We start from the raw sequence: 18,466 nt of genomic DNA on the forward strand, positions 1-18,466 counted from the left end.
ACGACCTGGCACCTGCTCACAGTGCCAAAACCACTGGTAAATGGTTTACTGACCATGGTATTACTGTGCTCAATTGGCCTGCCAACTCTCCTGACCTGAACCCCATAGAGAATCTGTGGGATATTGGGAAGAGAGAGACGCAAGACCCAACACTCTGGATGAGCTTAAGGCCGCTATCGAAGCATCCTGGGCCTCCATAACACCTCAGCAGTGCCACAGGCTGCTTGCCTCCATGCCACGCCACATTGAAGCCGTCATTTCTGCAAAAGGATTCCCGACCAAGTATTGAGTGCACAACTGAACATAATTATTTGAAGGTTGACTTTTTTTGTATTAAAAACACTTTTCTTTTATTGGTCAGATGAAATATGTAAATTTTTTTAGATAGGAATTTGGGGTTTTCATGAGCTGTATGCCAAAATCATCAATATTAAAACAATAAAAGGCTTGACCTACTTCAGTTGTGTGTAATGAATCTAAAATATATGAAAGTCTAATGTGTATCAGTACATTACAGAAAATAATGAACTTTATCACAACATGCTAATTTTTTGAGAAGGACCTGTAAAGAACGTCATCTTTTTTGGAAGCTGGACTTTTTTCTTCATTTTCAAGCTTCCTATATTACTACAAGTGATATCAGGTGAGCGCAGCCTTTTGTGCTGTGTTGTAAAGCCAAAAGATCGTACCGTCTTTATTTTTGGTTAGCCAATAAAGGTATCACTAATATAATACTTTTGTCTTTTTCAACACAAAAGTAGTTAACATCACACAAGGATTTCTCCAAAATTGTTTATTTAAAAAAATGTTGCAAACACAGAAAGCAACTACATGTATTCTATACTTTTACCATTCAGTTCTCGGTTGAGTGTTCTTTTAAAGGCTATGTCCACCTTTGCCAACATTTTTTCTATCATGCCAATGCACTTAAAGTAGAAACTGAATAGGACTGTTTATACAGCATCATGCAGACTATGCATCTCCATGGTACCAGACAGCAGACCCTGCATATTCTCATCCTGCAGTCACACTTCCTCCCATCAGCTCCATAAGTCTTAGTAACCTACTGAATGTTTGCTCGCAGAAACCTAGAAACAGAGGGGAGAAATTATGACTGCAAAATCAGATTATACGGGGTTTGTTTGCCGTTACCATGGAGAGGCATAGATCTGCAAAGAGCGGAAGGCCTAAAACTATAGGATAAGCCCTATTGTAATGGAGGGGTAACACAGAACAATTGTCAGGCTGATTATTGGGAACGAAAATTTGTACAAACGCTCATAATCGGCCCATGCAACGGTGCCGCAGGTCACTCGATGAACGAGCAAAACTGATATTCGTGGGATGAAAGGATCGTTCATGCGGACACCTAAATCATCCTTTATGGGCAGCAGATTGTCCTGTGTGAACAGCGATCTGCTGCCCAGAAACAATGAATCTGTATGGCAGTGTCCACTGCTCGCCCCCATACAGTACAGGAGACGCTGCATGTAAATGCAGCTCTTCACCTCCACTGACGAGCAGGCAACTATCGGGAAGGAATGGACCCATACTGATAATTACCTGCTCGGTTGGCACAGTGCAAAGGAGCCTTTACATTACTTCATTTTTAATTTTAGGTGTATTAGGAGAACAATTTTTTTTTTTTTTGTGAAGGCGAATAAAGCATTCATATTGCATAATCTGTATTAGGTGTTCTAAACAAAAAGGCGGTCTCATACGGCTCTTTAGCCAACCTTGGTCTAAAGGGCATCTGTCAGCAGATTGCTGAGAAAAATTGATGCAAATGACCTTCTAGGAGCAACGGGGGCATCGCTGTAACATCTAAAGGCTCCGCTCTCTGTGCAACTGCTGCGCCCTCTGCACTTTGATTGACAGGGCCAGGCAGTGTAAACATGATAACGCCAGTCCCTGTCAATTAAAATGAAGATGGGGTGCGGCATTTGCAAAGAGAACAGATCCTCTAGGTGTAACGGCAACGCCCCCGTTGCTCCTAGAGGCTCATTTGCATATATTAAAACATCATTTTTCTCAGCAATGCGGGCACATATGAACATGGATATATATCACAGATGCCTTCAGCTGCCAAGCGCACATGTAACAGGTTAGTTTCATAGGTACAAATCTGCTGACAGATGTCCTTTAAGATGGGTTTCTTCCATGTCATATAATTGCCTATGAAAGAATTGGACTCCCAAAGAGTGGAAAGAGGTAACGCCAGATAGATATTGTGTGTAGAAATAGTACGTTCCCAAACATTTCCCCTTTAACACCAGTTTCCCTATACATAGCAATATTTCATACAGTCAGATTAGTAGATTGTGTTCAATAACCTGGTGTAAAGATTATACAGCTATTGGAAGTGTATAACCACCCAGGAACACATGTACGGGTAAAGAGGAGTGGATCTTCCAGTAAAAGAGCCCTGCCAGTAAGCAAATACTTGTCCTGACCACTAAGAGTATTTCAGGATTCTCTGTGCTATTGTCTTTGGATCTAGAAGGTGGAAAACGTTGGAAGCGATTATATTTCTAGCAAACTAAGCCTGTAAAGGGCCACAGTAAAATCTCATATATACACCTTGTTATATCAGAAATAGATCATGACACGTTAGAAATGAAAGGGGTATTACCAACTTAAGTCAATTTTGTGTAACCTGACCATCCACCCACACATAAGCACATAAACCGCATATTCAATCACCTCCAATGTGCATGCCAAAATCTGCCCCCTTGCAGCTCCGCTAACACGTTCTTCATGCCAAGGGCTAATTGGCCGGGTCTGCTCTGCCTCCCACATGAACACCCACTCTGCTGACTCCTGTGCACTCTGCTGACTCCTGTGCACCCAGGGGGGGCATAGAGTATTTCCCAGTGATCATTAATAAACATAAGGGGAATTTATCAGATAATCCCTAAAAATGGATCTAACCATGTTGTCTGCAATGCTTCAAATCTTAAAATTTAGTCTACAGGAAAAAGAATGACTTGTGGTATCCGAGTCATCTTCATCCGACCCCAAACAGCAGAAGACCCCTTTTATTAAGCAAAGACCTGGGTGTCACCCTTACAACCTAAAAATACAAAGGAGCCAATAAGACTGTGACAGGTGTTTTAACAAAGTGACGTATATATCCTCGTAGTGTGCATCTGGATGCCATTAGGATAATCTAGCACAGGAAAACCAAAGCAAAAGAATTCCTTTATCCAGATACATGGTGTCCCCTCTGTAGCATCTAGCTTTTATACCAAATATTGCAACCTAGGTATAAATTCAAGATTTAATTATGTTTAATAAATCCTACTATATCAGGGTCTATGAATGCCTTCATTGTCAATTTTCTAATTACTGATTTTCACATATTACTTTTAATATGTCATAGTGACATATAAAAAGGTTTTGATGGGTATCTGAGTGCTGGGACCCCCACCAATCGCTAGGACGAGGACAGAGAAAAGCTCACATAGCACGCGCTCTCTCTCCTCGCCGCAGATGACGAGTTCAATAGAAAGTCTATGGGCCATCTGGACTCAGTCACCTCCAGTGAGGAGAAAGAGAATGCCATGCAATCGCTTCTCTCTCCTCCTTCCGACAATCGGTGAGGGTCTCAGCACTTTAGCACTCGGACCTCTACCGTTCAAAACCTTTCATGTGTCGCTATGACATATCAAAAGTTTTTTTAAAGTTCAGTGACACTTTTTGTTAAATATTTACACCATTTGGTTTCTGCTGCTTCTGCACAAATTCAAATCATAACGAAAATTTTGAAACCTTACATCTAATATAATGCACTAAGGCCACTTCCAGATGGGTGTAATACGGGGGCTATATTGCTCCTCTTTATGGACATACCACCTGAACCTCCTGCAGTCCATCAGAACTGGAGGTAGAGCGCCAGAACTCCTGGAAGTCTGGGTGTCGAGTTTACAATATGGGGACAAAAAAGTCCCCGTATTACACCCGTGTGAAACTAACGTTATCTTTTACAGGACCACTGTAAGGAAATATTGAAATGTCAGTGATTAGTGAGGGTCTTAAGGGATGAGGCACCAACTCATGACTAGTGCAAGAGCATTTTGTTACCTGAGCTTCCACTTCATTCATGCTGTACAGTGGTGGCTGTCCTTTGGTCACTAGAATTCTATTCAAAACTTCTCTAGACATCTTGCCAGGCAAGTAGAAACATAGAGGGAAAGGAATCCGTGAAGCATACCACGGCCGCGTCACCCCGGAATAATTGTCAGAATCGACCCAAAATGTGTGCAACTGGAACGACATTACAAACTGTAAGTACAAAGCAACCTACTTTCATGAGATTAGCCAAGCAATTTTCCACCCAGCCCATAGCACTCACTAAAAGTATAAAGCTTGAAAAATTATCTTAATCTGACCTTACACCTTCAGGCCTGATCACATCATCGTCTACATTCAGTGTGTAATGGGGAGGTTTCCCGATGCATGGATATGGTCAGTGGATTGGCTGCACTTTCCGGACCGATCACTGCTCATCTGACCTGAACTCCTAGCAATAGAATGATTTATGATGCTGCCTGACCACGGCACTAGTGTACTGTACCCACATGCATTAGTACAGTACGTTAGACCTGTGGTCAGGGAGTCTCAGCATCACAAGTCATTATGATGCTGTGAGTACAGGTCAGAGGAGCAGTGCTCGTTATGGGAATTCTTCAACCCAACACTCATGTGAAACTGGCCTAAATGTGTCCATAGCCTTTGACTGGAGGTCATAACAATGTCCTTTTAGCAATAGACAAAAACATATGGACTAGTATGGTAGACTGCTATTTCATCCCATAGAAAAATATACAGGTAAGGGGGTTTTCCAGGCTCCCGATATTGATGACTTATCCTCAGGATAGGTCATATATATCCGATCGGTGAGGGTTCGACTCCTGGCACCACCAATGATCAGATGTTTCCTGCAGCCTCTGGTGCCTGAACTTGAACGGTGAATGGGGCAGGAAGCACAACTCTCTTCCTCCATTACTGCATCTCAACTATCATTTAAGTGAATGGGAGCTGAGCTGCATTAACCTGGCACGGCCATCGCTGTCCTTCCTGCTCCATTCACAGTTCACGTTCAGGCACCAGGGAACAGCTGATCGGTGGTGGTGCTAGAAGTCGGACCCTCACCGAACAGATATTAATGACATATCCTGAGGATAGGTCATCTATATCCTTTAAACAAACTCTTTTTTTTTTTTAACATAGTATCTTATGGCCAACCATCTGAGACATATGTTATACATCTTGAGTAGAGATGAGCGAACCCGACGTTTTCAGGTTTGAGTTTGGCGTTCGGGCAGTGGAGGATAATGTAATTCTATGACGGAAGGCAAAACGGAACCCTTTAAGAGGCATTCCGACATAATAGAAGTCTATGGGCATCATAAAACGGATCCAGCTGGTTTCCGTTATGCAGGACGGAAAACCAAACCAGACGGATCCTTTATGTGGCCCATAGACTTCTATTATGACGGAATGCTTCTTAATGGCTTCCGTCATAGAATTCTGTTATATTCCGTACTAACGGAATTCCTCCAACGCCCGAAAGCCGAACCTGAAGATGTCGGGTTCACTTATCCCAAGTCATGAGCTTTTCAATACACTTTGATGACATACCCATTAGACAGATACCATTATGGCCTACAGGTGACTGCTTGCGTTAAATGGATGCCTAACAGTAGCAGCCATTACTCACAGGCTATAATACCATCTGTTTAATGGAAATATGGTGAAACGCTATTGAAAAGCTTATATCTGGTGAACAGATACCACTGTTGTGTGTATATCGGGGGCTTTTTCTGCCGTATACTCTAAATGAAGACAAAAAACATGACGAGAAGAGTCTGACAGGGCCAATAGCTATAATAATGGCACAGTCAGAATTAGGTGAGATAAGCCTGTCCGTTAGTCTGCCGCAGACGCCCTTGAAGTGAATTTGCGCCTGGTACAATGTGTTTCAGCATACAGTCTAACTCAAAGTCAATAATGAATTACGCCAATATCTCCATACGTACTATTGCAGGAAGCAGCTTCTCTTCAAGGAGGGCAATGTATGCCAGGGTGTCGGATCCCTCTCTGGCCGACAACACATAATCAGCATTATATTTCTGTAAGGAATACATAGAACATACATACAGTTATGCACATGGATGTAGCCAGGCAAAAGACATATCCCCTTGAAGGTAGATAAAACTGTGGTGGTGAGGACGTCTGCTCAGTCATTCATTTCACAGATGCCACCAAATCCAATCTCCTGGAGACATGGAGCTTTCCTGACGGACCTGCTTGTTGCAGGAAATACTGGTATTCCCATAGGTCTTCAACATTTACAACTCTGCATTGCACAGTTCCTCTGCTGTTCCTCTTGGAAATGTATGAAGAAACTAAACACTGGTTGTTACCATTTGCCCTGGAGTTCGGTTGACACATTTTCCGCCTTTTTCTTACAGTGGAAACTGCAAAAACTCTTGTTGTTGCCTTGATTCATTCTCGTCTTGACCACTGCAACTCATTACTAATCGGTCTCCCTCTCACTAAACTCTCCCCCCTTCAGTCTGTTCTAAATGCTGCAGCCAGGCTCATCTATCTGTCCACCCGCTATACTGATGCCTCCACCCTGTGCCAGTCACTTCACTGGTTGCCCATCCACCACAGAATACAGTTCAAACTTCTCACCCACAAAGTTCTCCACAATGCTCCATACATCTCCTCCCTCATTTCCACCTACCACCACCCGACCGGTCCTCTCCGCTCTGTTAGTGATCTAAGATTAAAATCCACCATAATTCGTACCTCTCACTCCCATCTTCAAGACTTTTCTAGAGCTGCCCCTAGTCTCTGGAGTGCTCTGCCCCGGAATATCAGGTCAATTCCCAACTTCCCTAACTTCTAAGTGCCTTAAAAACACATCTTTTCAGGCAAACTTCCTAAAATGACTGTTCCCCGAGTAAACCCCCTCCCCCTCAACTCTTCAGACCTGAACTCGATCCTGTAACAGTCCCAAACCAGAAGTAGATCGGCCTACACCACTGCTTTCAGTACAATAATGGCTTGACTACTACAGGGAGTGCAGAATTTTTACGCAAATGAGTATTTTGACCACATCATCCTCTTTATGCATGTTGTCTTACTCCAAGCTGTATAGGCTCGAAAGCCTACTGCCAATTAAGCATATTAGGTGATGTGCATCTCTGTAATGAGAAGGGGTGTGGTCTAATGACATCAACACCCTATATCAGGTGTGCATAATTATTAGGCAACTTCCTTTCCTTTGGCAAAATGGGTCAAAAGAAGGACTTGACAGGCTCAGAAAAGTCAAAAATAGTGAGATATCTTGCAGAGGGATGCAGCACTCTTAAAATTGCAAAGCTTCTGAAGCGTGATCATCGAACAATCAAGCGTTTCATTCAAAATAGTCAACAGGGTCGCAAGAAGCGTGTGGAAAAACCAAGGAGCAAAATAACTGCCCATGAACTGAGAAAAGTAAAGCGTGCAGCTGCCAAGATGCCACTTGCCACCAGTTTGGCCATATTTCAGAGCTGCAACATCACTGGAGTGCCCAAAAGCACAAGGTGTGCAATACTCAGAGACATGGCCAAGGTAAGAAAGGCTGAAAGACGACCACCACTGAACAAGACACACAAGCTGAAACGTCAAGACTGTGCCAAGAAATATCTCAAGACTGATTTTTCTAAGGTTTTATGGACTGATGAAATGAGAGAGAGTCTTGATGGGCCAGATGGATGGGCCCGTGGCTGGATTGGTAAAGGGCAGAGAGCTCCAGTCCGACTCAGACGCCAGCAAGGTGGAGGTGGAGTACTGGTTTGGGCTGGTATCATCAAAGATGAGCTTGTGGGGCCTTTTCGGGTTGAGGATGGAGTCAAGCTCAACTCCCAGTCCTACTGCCAGTTTCTGGAAGACACCTTCTTCAAGCAGTGGTACAGGAAGAAGTCTGCATCCTTCAAGAAAAACATGATTTTCATGCAGGACAATCACACGCGTCCAAGTACTCCACAGCGTGGCTGGCAAGAAAGGGTATAAAAGAAGAAAATCTAATGACATGGCCTCCTTGTTCACCTGATCTGAACCCCATTGAAAACCTGTGGTCCATCATCAAATGTGAGATTTACAAGGAGGGAAAACAGTACACCTCTCTGAACAGTGTCTGGGAGGCTGTGGTTGCTGCTGCACGCAATGTTGATGGCGAACAGATCAAAACACTGACAGAATCCATGGATGGCAGGCTTTTGAGTGTCCTTGCAAAGAAAGGTGGCTATATTGGTCACTGATTTGTTTTTGTTTTGTTTTTGAATGTCAGAAATTTATATTTGTGAATGTTGAGATGTTATATTGGTTTCACTGGTAAAAATAAATAATTGAAATGGGTATATATTTGTTTTTTGTTAAGTTGCCTAATAATTATGCACAGTAATAGTCACCTGCACACACAGATATCCCCCTAAAATAGGTAAAACTAAAAACAAACTAAAAACTACTTCCAAAAATATTCAGCTTTGATATTAATGAGTTTTTTGGGTTCATTGAGAACATGGTTGTTGTTCAATAATAAAATTAATCCTCAAAAATACAACTTGCCTAATAATTCTGCACTCCCTGTACATATCACAATCAACTACCTCATAGATTGTAAGCTGTAATATTTCAGTTGTATATTATGCAGTTATGTTGTGATGTCTTTTGTTTTGTACATGAACACTCTGAATTTGTAAAGCGCTGCGGAATATGGTGGCATTATATAAATATTATTATTTCCTAGAGAAAAAAACAGAGAAATGACACCATGCAGTGTTTTAAGAAGAGTTCTACAAGTATTAAAGAAGTTCTCCAACTTCAGGACCTTGATACCAGAAGATAGTATTCTGCTGCACTTGTTTAAAAAAATAAAATCATACTCACCTGCTCCCCAACTCTCCATTACAGCTCCCCGGTTCCCTTCCACGTTCTTCAGGTCCTGTAAGCTTGGATGGATAATGTCATGCGCGAGCTGCAGCTAATCACTGGCCTCAGTGGTCAAGTGTCCCTAAATGAGACATCACCGCTGGGTCATGTGTTGTTCGGGGACACGTTACTGCTGAGGCCAGTCATTGGCTGCAGCGGTGAGCGTGACCCCGTCCATCTGAAAGTTTACAGGACAGAAACTGGAAGACGACTGAAGGGAGTCGGGGAACAGGTATGAGTTTTTCAACAGGTACAACATGCTGCCAACAAAATTTAAAAAGGTCCCAAAGCTGGACAACCCCTTTTAACTAAAAGAGACCTGTCAGGAATAGTGACAGGTCCTCTATAAAGTAGTTTTCGGGTGGCTTTAAAGTAGTTTTCGGGTAATAAAGATTTTTTCTAGCAAGTGCCTGCAGCCTGCCCCCTGAAACAGAAGAGTCATATTAACCTGCTCCGGTCCTCCACTCTCTCCATCTTCCAGTCCCCGCACATGCACCGCTCCAGCCAATGACTGGCTTCAGTTGTGACGTGTTGCTTGTGGCCACATCACTGTTAAAGCCAGTCCCTGGCGGGAGCACTATAACAGTGTGGGGATCGGAATATTGAGCCAGCATGGAGGACCGGAGTGGTGTGGAGCGGATAAGTGTGAATCTTCTTTTTTGGGGGCAGGCTCCGGGCACTTTATAAAAAATCATTATTACTGGAAAACTCCTTTAAGGTCTGATTAAAAAGATGCCTTTTCTAAATTGAAACAAGCCAAACACACTCCACATTTCTGCTACTGCTTGAAGGACAGGAGGCTAATCGGTCATATGAGCACATTAACATTTATACCGGCGGCTGACAGTGCAGTGTTGGATGGTGGACCATACGAAGAACTGGCCTGCTATCCAGGGGAGAGTCACCATCGCATAATACAAAACTGACATTTCTCTTCAAGGAAATTGAAAACCCAGTAAAACTCTTTAAATTCAGAGGGATAAATGGACCACCGGAGGTGCGCTCTCCTATTCCAAAAACTTCGGCAGCCTGTGTTCTAGCTTAGGAATCCGATCAGTTTCCTCTTACTACTTATTAAATGTGCGCCAGTGCCCTGTAAAAAGATACAAGCATTCCAGACTAAGATCTGTGCACTCCACATACGGGATTCATAGAGTGTGCCGTATACTCAGGGGTCACTGGAGATGTGGGAATGGACTTCTACTGAATTATCCAAGTAGTAGTCTTGCATATGTCAAATGTATACCTAGACCATAAGGTTATGGCCGCCTTAAATTTTTTTAAACATTTTGCAAATATACCTAAGGCCCATTTCACACAAGCGAGTTCCATGCATTGGACTCGCAGCGTGCCAGCGAGAGCACCCGTCCTGACCTCCCAGCATTAATGGGGTAGCATAGCATTATATTTGTAGCGGATTGCGTTTTGCAACTATCCACCGTCCTTAATCTTGGCTGTCCATAACGTTTATTGTTGCAATATTATGTTCAATTCCCTATGGTTCGTTACTTGTAAGACAAAAAGTAATCAGTGACCTGCTGAGCATTCGTCTGGTTGTTCGGTAGAAACACAATGGCTCAACTGTTCTGTTGATTGGATTACTTCTCAGGCGGAGGGGAGGGGATGTGTGGGCTGTAACCAGTTTGTGATTGAAGAATGTATGATTTTCTGTGGGTGCCTCCCTTGCATGGGACAGTTGATAAAAGCAGGGTATGTGGCATTAAACAGGGTTCTGCTCCTGATACTGTGTGTCGTACAGTTATTGGGAAGAGTGATGGGATATTCGTGGATGGTCTTTATTTACTACTGATGCTGTTCTTCCTGTGCTAACTACTTGATCCCGAAGTAACCCCCTTTAATGACCCCTTTAAAACCATAATAATGAGTACAAGTTAACATTTTTTCAAGATTCAAATGGGGATATTAATACAAAGTAAATATATTGGAATTACCCATCACCAGCACATTTGGTGATTTTTTTTGTTTCTGCTGCAGCTTGGTTGCTTTCCATCCACAACACATTCACATTCCTTCTGCGCGAGTATTCATCAAACAGCGCAAGTGGAAATTCATGGGAACAAATGTCATTACTAAACATTTTATGGATTACTGAACTTTCCGCTGATGTCAGATGGCTGACTGGCATTGGTACGGAGGCTTCCTACAGTTCATGCCTGCGGCACACTCAGCTGCGGCCAGGAGACAGACTTCCAGCCCAGACTTAGCGTCCCTTCATGCTACACTTTCACAATATTCACTTATTCTAAAACTCCCTAAGAAACACGTCAGCTTATGACACGAGGCTGGAAACAAACGCTGGTAAATCTGCTCATACATTCGAGAACAGTTAAAGGGGTTGTCTAGCTTAGAAAACCCATTGTCATATATCTTTTAGGGAATTATGAGCTAATAGACGAGGGCCTCTATTCGGGATACTCAACTCTTGATCAAAGAACACCTCTCAACCCGAAGGACTGGTTCTGTCCTGCATAAGGGCCCGTTCACCCAGTGAATTTTGCCTTTGCAAAACCAGACTTGTATTCTGCGGCAGAAACCACTGTGGTTTCTGTCTGTTTTTCACTTTGAATGCCGTGGACAAGCACACTGAATGGCACTAAACGGCAAGTGGACATGTCCCGTCTCGGCACAGTCGCAGCTTTACCCCATCGAAGTCCATGGCAAAATTTCAGTGGCAAAATCTGCTATATGAACAAGCCCTTACACTGATAACTCCGATTTGAACAGGCATTGTGTAATGCCAACTTTCTCCTGTGGCGGAGCTGCAGGGAAACCGAACATCTACTGCCATGTTTTGCCACGCATGAAAGTTTATTACTGCCCGCTTAATGGGGAGACAACGAATCACCCATAGCAGACAACACCTTCAACCAGGAACGTAACGCTGTTTAAAGGGGTTGTTATAACTTAGAAACAGAATGTGTCGGCAGATAAGAACCATTTGGCCCATCTAGTCTGCCCAATAACGGGACAGGGAATAAATGTGTGATCGGCGGGGGTCTGACAGCTGAGGCCCCTGACAATCACAAAAAGTGAGGCCCATACTCCTCGTTTTAATGGAGTGGCAAGCAGGCTTGCATAGCCACCACTTCATTCAACTCTATAGGACCGCATGAGATAGCTGGGTATAAGCATTCAGCTATCTCCAGTAGCCGCATGGAACGGCATCACACGTACATGACCACCACTACATTCAAACTGGTGAACACGAACCCCTGCACTCCTGATCGGCAGGGGCCCCAGTGGTAGGATCCTGAAAGATCTGACTCCTATCCCGAATCCTGTGGATAGGGTAGAAGTTGTCTTAATGGGGCAAACGCTTTAATTTATCCTTTCTATACATCCCATTCATTGGTATTTAATTGACCGATCCAATAATTTTTATTTTATTTCAAAAGGCATCTGTCGGCAGATTTTCACCTATGAAACTTGCTGACCTGTTCGGTTACTTTCACACTAGCGTTTTTACTGGATCCGCCAGGGTCCAGCAAAAACGCTTCCGTTACTGATAATAAAGACAAAGGGGGTCAGTCAGCACATCCCAATGCGCAGGGGCACGTTGCTATGGCTGAGAACAACACTGTAGAACAAAACATGCAATGCAACAGCTCTCTGCAAACCAAATAAAGTACAAAAATGCATAATAATTGCTAGAGTTATACTTGGAGATGCTTGGCAAATCATTTTGTACAAAATTATCTGAGCCCGTCTGCCGCACGTCAAGGCGATCTCTCTGAGACAGGGTTCCTAACACTAAATTCTACCTGTTATGTGCCATGACGGCTACCATAAAATTCAGGGAGTGTAGGTTCCACATGGATGCTGGGCCTGCTTTAATTTCTGTCCTCTTTGGTGCCAAAATGGCCTCCATTATATCCAAGAAATGCACGTACCAACATGCATGCCGGGTCCACTCCACACCACCAAATGGCTTCCAGTGAATAAGGGAGACCAGCTCGCCTGCCCCATAGGCTGATTTTAATTAGTGTGAGTATATAGCTTAGCCTGCTCTCCCTCATTCACTGGAAGACATCTGGCACCAGGAGTGGTGTGGAGTGGGCCCGGCATGCATGTTGGTACCTGCATTCCTTGGATATAATGGAGGCCATTTTGGCACCAAAGATGACAGAAATTAAAGCAGGCCCAGCATGCATGTGGAACCTACACTCCCTGAATTGTATGGTAGCCGTCATGGCACATAACAGGTAGAATTTAGTTTTAGGTTCCTGTCTTACAGAGATCGCCTTGACGTGCGGCAGATGGGCTCAAATAATTTTGTACAAAATGATTTGCCAAGCATCTCTAATTTATAAGTATAGCTCTAGCAATTATTATGTATTTTTGTACTTTATTTGGTTTGCAGAGAGCTGTTGCATTGCATGTTCCGTTACTGATAATACAACCGCCTGCATCGGTTATGAACGGATCCGGTTGTATTATCTTTAACATAGCCAAGACAGATCCTTCATGAACTCCATTAAAGTCAATGGGGGACGGATCGGTTTTCTGGTTGACTTTCATAGGGGGTCATGACGGATCAGTCTTGTTCCACATCCCAGGACGGAAAGCAAACAACATGTTGCGGTTTGCTCTCCGGTATGGGAAAGCACCTAAACGGAACGGAATGAATTTTAGAGCATTCCGTTCTGTTCAGTTCAGTTTTGTCCCCATTGACAGTGAATGGGGACAAAACGGAAGTGTTTTTTTTTCCGGCATTGACCCCCTATGACGAATTTCAATACCGGAAAACTAAAACGCTAATGTGAAAGTAGCCTTACATGTGCACTTGGCAGCTGAAGGCATGTGTGTTCATATGTGCCCATATTACTGAGAACAATGATGTTTTAATATAAGAAAATGAGTCTCTAGGGCCAGGTGTGATGACATTTTCACTGCCTCGTCCTGTCAAAGTGCAGATGATGTGGCAGTTGCAGAGAACAAAGTCTCTAGGTGTAACGGCAACGCCCCCGTTGCTCCAAAAGACTTATTTGCAGATATTAAAACATCATTTTTCTCAGCAATGCGGGCACATATGAACATGGGACTAACACAGGTGCCTTCAGCTGCCAAGTGCACATGGAACAAGTCGGCCAGTCTCATAGGTACAAATCTGCGGACAGATGTAATCTGCTGGTATTAAAACCAGCACATTACGGAAGATGTGTGGTGTAAAGGCTTCAAAAGGGAATAGTCCTGTTCCACATTCAGTCATCTGTCTGTAAATGACTTCAGGATAACCCTGCAATGTATAAAACAACATAAGAGCAACTTACCTGTTTCCTAAGACAGTTTAAAATGTTGACAGGCTGCGTGACCTGGTCGTCCTGGTATGTTAACGTGGGCACTACATCTGCATGAAGAACACAGAAGACACTCATTTCTACAATACACACGATACCTGAACCAGTATAGTCCTGCAGTCGGATCGATCAATGCGCATGTGAAAACGATAAACCGCAAGTAAGGGTCAGTTCACACGTCCGTATGAACAGGTCCGCATCGGTTCCGCAATTTGAGGAATGGGTGCGGACCCATTTAGTTTAATGGGGCCGCAAAAGATATAGACAGCACACCATGTGCTGCCCGCATCCGTATGTCCGTTCCGCGGCCCCGCAAAAAAGATAAAGCATGTCCTATTCTTGTCCGCAGCCACGGACAAGAATAGGCATTTCTATCAAAGGGTAGACCATATGCGGTCCGCAAAATGCGGCCACTCCATGTTTTGCGGATCTGCAATTAGCGGACGTGTGAATGGACCCTAAATCTGACAACTCTGTGATTGCTGCACCGTTTTATGAGCTGTAATACAGTAAAACATGTGTCCCCTTGTGACTACATTCTTGTATGGGTGCACCTGATATAAACTCAGTGTGCCGAAACTTTATGTCCACCTTTACACAGAAACAGGACCAATGACCATCTGAACACTGTGGGTCTGGTTTCCCAGTCATATACCGCTGCACAGGAAGCATTACACCCCAGTAACGAATGACCATGGAATGTATGGATGAGGTGGATCTCGTTCTGGGATGCCCCCCTGTGCCCTAAGAGGGTACAGGAACAGGGTTTGTGGTCATGGAATAACTTCATTAAAAGGTTAAAGCTCCATTGGTCTCTGAAACGAGGGGCAGAAGAGCTTAGCGGGGGCACATGGGTGTATGAACTCATAGGACAAGTTCACACGACTGATTTTGAAATACAGCTCCATGTAAATCCACGTGTTTTTTTGGTGCGGTTTTTGACGTGTCTTATTTCAACCAACAGGTGTTCACTTCAAAGCTGCAGTTTCAGATTAAGGTTTTTGGCACAGATGTGCACCAAAAGACTGAGTGGAACGCACAAAAAAACGCATGGATTTACATAGAGCTGTTTTTTTTCCCCTACTTCCTATTTATTTCGAAGGGTGATTCAGCACTGATTCTGCCCCAAGATAGGGCCTGCTGCCCTACCTTCACTTCACACTACTAGTAATTCATTAATAACTTCCAGAAGGAGTAATAAAAGAATGGCACATCATAGTCATAAGAAGAGCAGGTCACCGCAGAAGCTTGTGATTGGCTGTAGCAGTCACATGTCCACCCTCCCCCCCCCCCCCCCCCCCCCCCCCCCCAATCGCCGGATGTTGATTTCAGGGCTGCAGGGAGAAGGAAGAGGCGGCCCGGGACCAGGTAAGTATGACAACAACCACAGGTTGGCCACTCCGGGAAGTCAGTCTTAGTCTTGGATAACCCCTCGGTATTCTCAAACCACACCAACATGCCGGTCTAATGTATGTGTGCAGTATAACGGTATCTTTATGCCTGAATACAACTGAGCAATGGCTCCTAGTCTGGAATAAGCACATCAACATGGCCAGGCAGGTTTAATCAGCATACATAGCACAGGCCCCAGATAATGCTCATGGCATCTGTTTCAAAAGGCAAAACTAGATGCTCTTACCAGACCCTTCAATTGTGAAAGAGGTTACACAACCCCGAAATCCCCTATCACCTAAAGAAAACGATTAGTAAGCGTTCCTTCCGCAGTAAGTAACATCTATGTGAGTGGGATAGCGGGATATCTCCGTATATACTGGTAATGCTATCCAGAACTGGAATATATATTAAACGGCCCATTCTTCACTATGCAATGACCCAGGAATCCCCCTTCCGTGTGTTCTTCATTAGTCTGTCTTCCATATTACCTCCGTGCAGAGTTACAGCAAGGATGAAAACTCACAGGCACATCATAGAAACGGCCCGGTGCCCAAACTGCGCCCTGTGATAAAGGTTTACTGCTTTTCTAAGGGGCACTGCCGGACCACTGCACAGAACAAGCACGTGTTACCTTCCGTGTCACCCCTATCTCCTCCCTGCACAATTGCCCAGGGCCCCCAACGTTTAAGGGCCCCCAGCTAACATCCGTGGAAGCCACGCTTTGAACGGCAGCGTCGCAGCCAGCTGATTAAACATGAGGGAGTCGGGACTCTGCAGTGTGCCCTCTAAGCTGCGCAGCTTCTACAGCGCCCCCCGCTCAGTACCTCTATGGGGCCGCTCACTGCAGCAAGCCCTGCCCCAGTCATTTGGTGTACTCTGGGGCCATGACGATGCAGATCTGTGTGTGGGGGCTTTATGGGGTGTAAATAGACAAGGGGGAGCTGATCAATTTTTGCACATGGCCATTGCAGCCTGACAAATTTAAAGGGGTATTCTAGTTGGGAAGTTATCCCCTATCCACAGGATAGAGGTTAACTGTTATCTCGGCCACTCCATTCATTTCTATGGCAATTCTGAAGATACCTGAATGCTGTACTCGGCTATCTCTGGCACTCCCCTAGAAATGAATGGAGTGGCCATGCAAATTCACAAACTTTGGATAGGGGATAACTTTAACCAACCAGAATAACCCTTTAATAATATAATTTACACCAGTAAACAGGCGTAATTAATAGATGAAAAGTAGACCAGCTCACAGTTGGTATAGATTTCAGATTTTGGCACACAGACTGCCCAGACGCTCCAAAATTGTTAAGAGGCCTGCACCACTTGAAGGGGATTTCTAGGATTACTATGGTTTTTAACTCGTATGTTCATGTAGTTGAAGGTACATCTTCCCCACGCTTATTTTTTTTACAGACTCTCCTGACCCTTTTTCACCATGTTAGGCTACTTTCACACTTGCGGCAGTGTGATCCAGCAGGCAGTTCTGTCGTCGGAACTGCCCGCCGGATCTGCCGATCTGCTGCTTACTGAACGCATTTGTGAGACGGATCCGGATCGTCTTACAAATGCATTGCAAGGACGGATCCGTCTCTCCGCTTGTCATGCGGACAGACGGATCCGTCTTGTATCTTTTTTCACATTTTTATCGGTCTGTGCATGCGCAGGCCGGAAGGACGGATCCTGATGCATCGTGAACGGATTACTCTCCATTCAGAATGCATGGGGATATGCCTGATCAGTTCTTTTCCGGTATAGAGCCCCTAGAACGGAACTCGGTGCCGGAAAAGAAAAACGGTAGTGTGAAAGTACCCTATGCTTCCATCCTGTATGTAGCACTTCCTGTTGCTGTATCCAACCAAACCCATGATGCACTTCTCCTTTCTCTGCCACAGCTCCAACCCCACCCATAACTCCCAGCTAGTTTATAGCTCCTCCCACCTAGCTAATTACATAGACACTCCCCTATCACTGCTCCACCCATGGACATGACATTACAGGAAATAAGATAGAGCTGCATGGACAGGGTCATGTGACCACAGCCCAGAATGGGAGATAGGAGCCATAAAGGTAAAAGAAATACATTACAAAATTACAGCAACCTTCATAAATGATTATTTTAAAGGCAGTTGATGGAAACGGGAAAACCCCTTTAAGAAATCTGTGCATTCTACTGCAGCTTTTGATTAAGACTGGCAAAGGAAATGCCAGTCTTAACAAATTTGCCCACACAGCATTTACCTAAATCCTCCAACTCTCCAGTGGTCTCTGACAGTGGCCCACCCTCAGGGGCAGACTGGCCATACACCCTACTGGGAAATATCCTGGTGGTCTAATGCCCAGGGGGCGACTGAAGGCCTCCGCGTGACCGTTAGCCAGATACATGAAGAGCTGATGCTTTCAGCTTTAAAGAGGACCTTTCACCGATCCTGACATTGTGAACTAAGAATACAGACATGGAGAGCGGCGCCCGGGGATCTCACTGCACTTACTATTATCTTCGGGCGCCGCTCCGATCTCCCGCTATGCCCTCCGGTATCTCCGGTCACAAAGTTATGGTAGGCGGAGTCTGCCCTTGTTCTTCTGTAGCGCTGGCCAATCGCATTGCAGAGCTCACAGCCTGGGAGAAAATAACCTCCCAGGCTGTGAGCTCTGCGCTGCAATTGGCCAGCGCTACAGCAGAACAAGAGCAGACTCCGCCTACTATAACTTAGTGACTGAAACCTCCGCCTACTATAACTTAGTGAGCGAAGATACAGGAGGGC

At 44.5% G+C, this 18,466-nt stretch overlaps 1 protein-coding gene across 3 annotated transcripts in view; it reads right to left on the reverse strand.

The window, feature by feature from the left end:
- MTX3 (metaxin 3) overlaps positions 1-18,466 on the reverse strand; it is a 46,091-nt gene that overhangs the window by 15,435 nt on the left and 12,190 nt on the right. For all 3 annotated transcript variants that reach the window (XM_044292162.1, XM_044292146.1, XM_044292153.1), the window contains exons 3-5: positions 14,277-14,353; positions 6,042-6,134; positions 4,084-4,266 (exon numbers count right to left, since the gene is read on the reverse strand). In XM_044292162.1, coding sequence (XP_044148097.1) covers positions 4,084-4,266; positions 6,042-6,134; positions 14,277-14,353 — 353 coding nt within the window. The remainder of the gene's footprint in view (positions 1-4,083; positions 4,267-6,041; positions 6,135-14,276; positions 14,354-18,466) is intronic.

Source organism: Bufo gargarizans, chromosome 1 (assembly GCF_014858855.1).
Source record: "Bufo gargarizans isolate SCDJY-AF-19 chromosome 1, ASM1485885v1, whole genome shotgun sequence".
In the NCBI taxonomy this organism is placed as follows: Eukaryota; Metazoa; Chordata; class Amphibia; order Anura; family Bufonidae; genus Bufo; species Bufo gargarizans.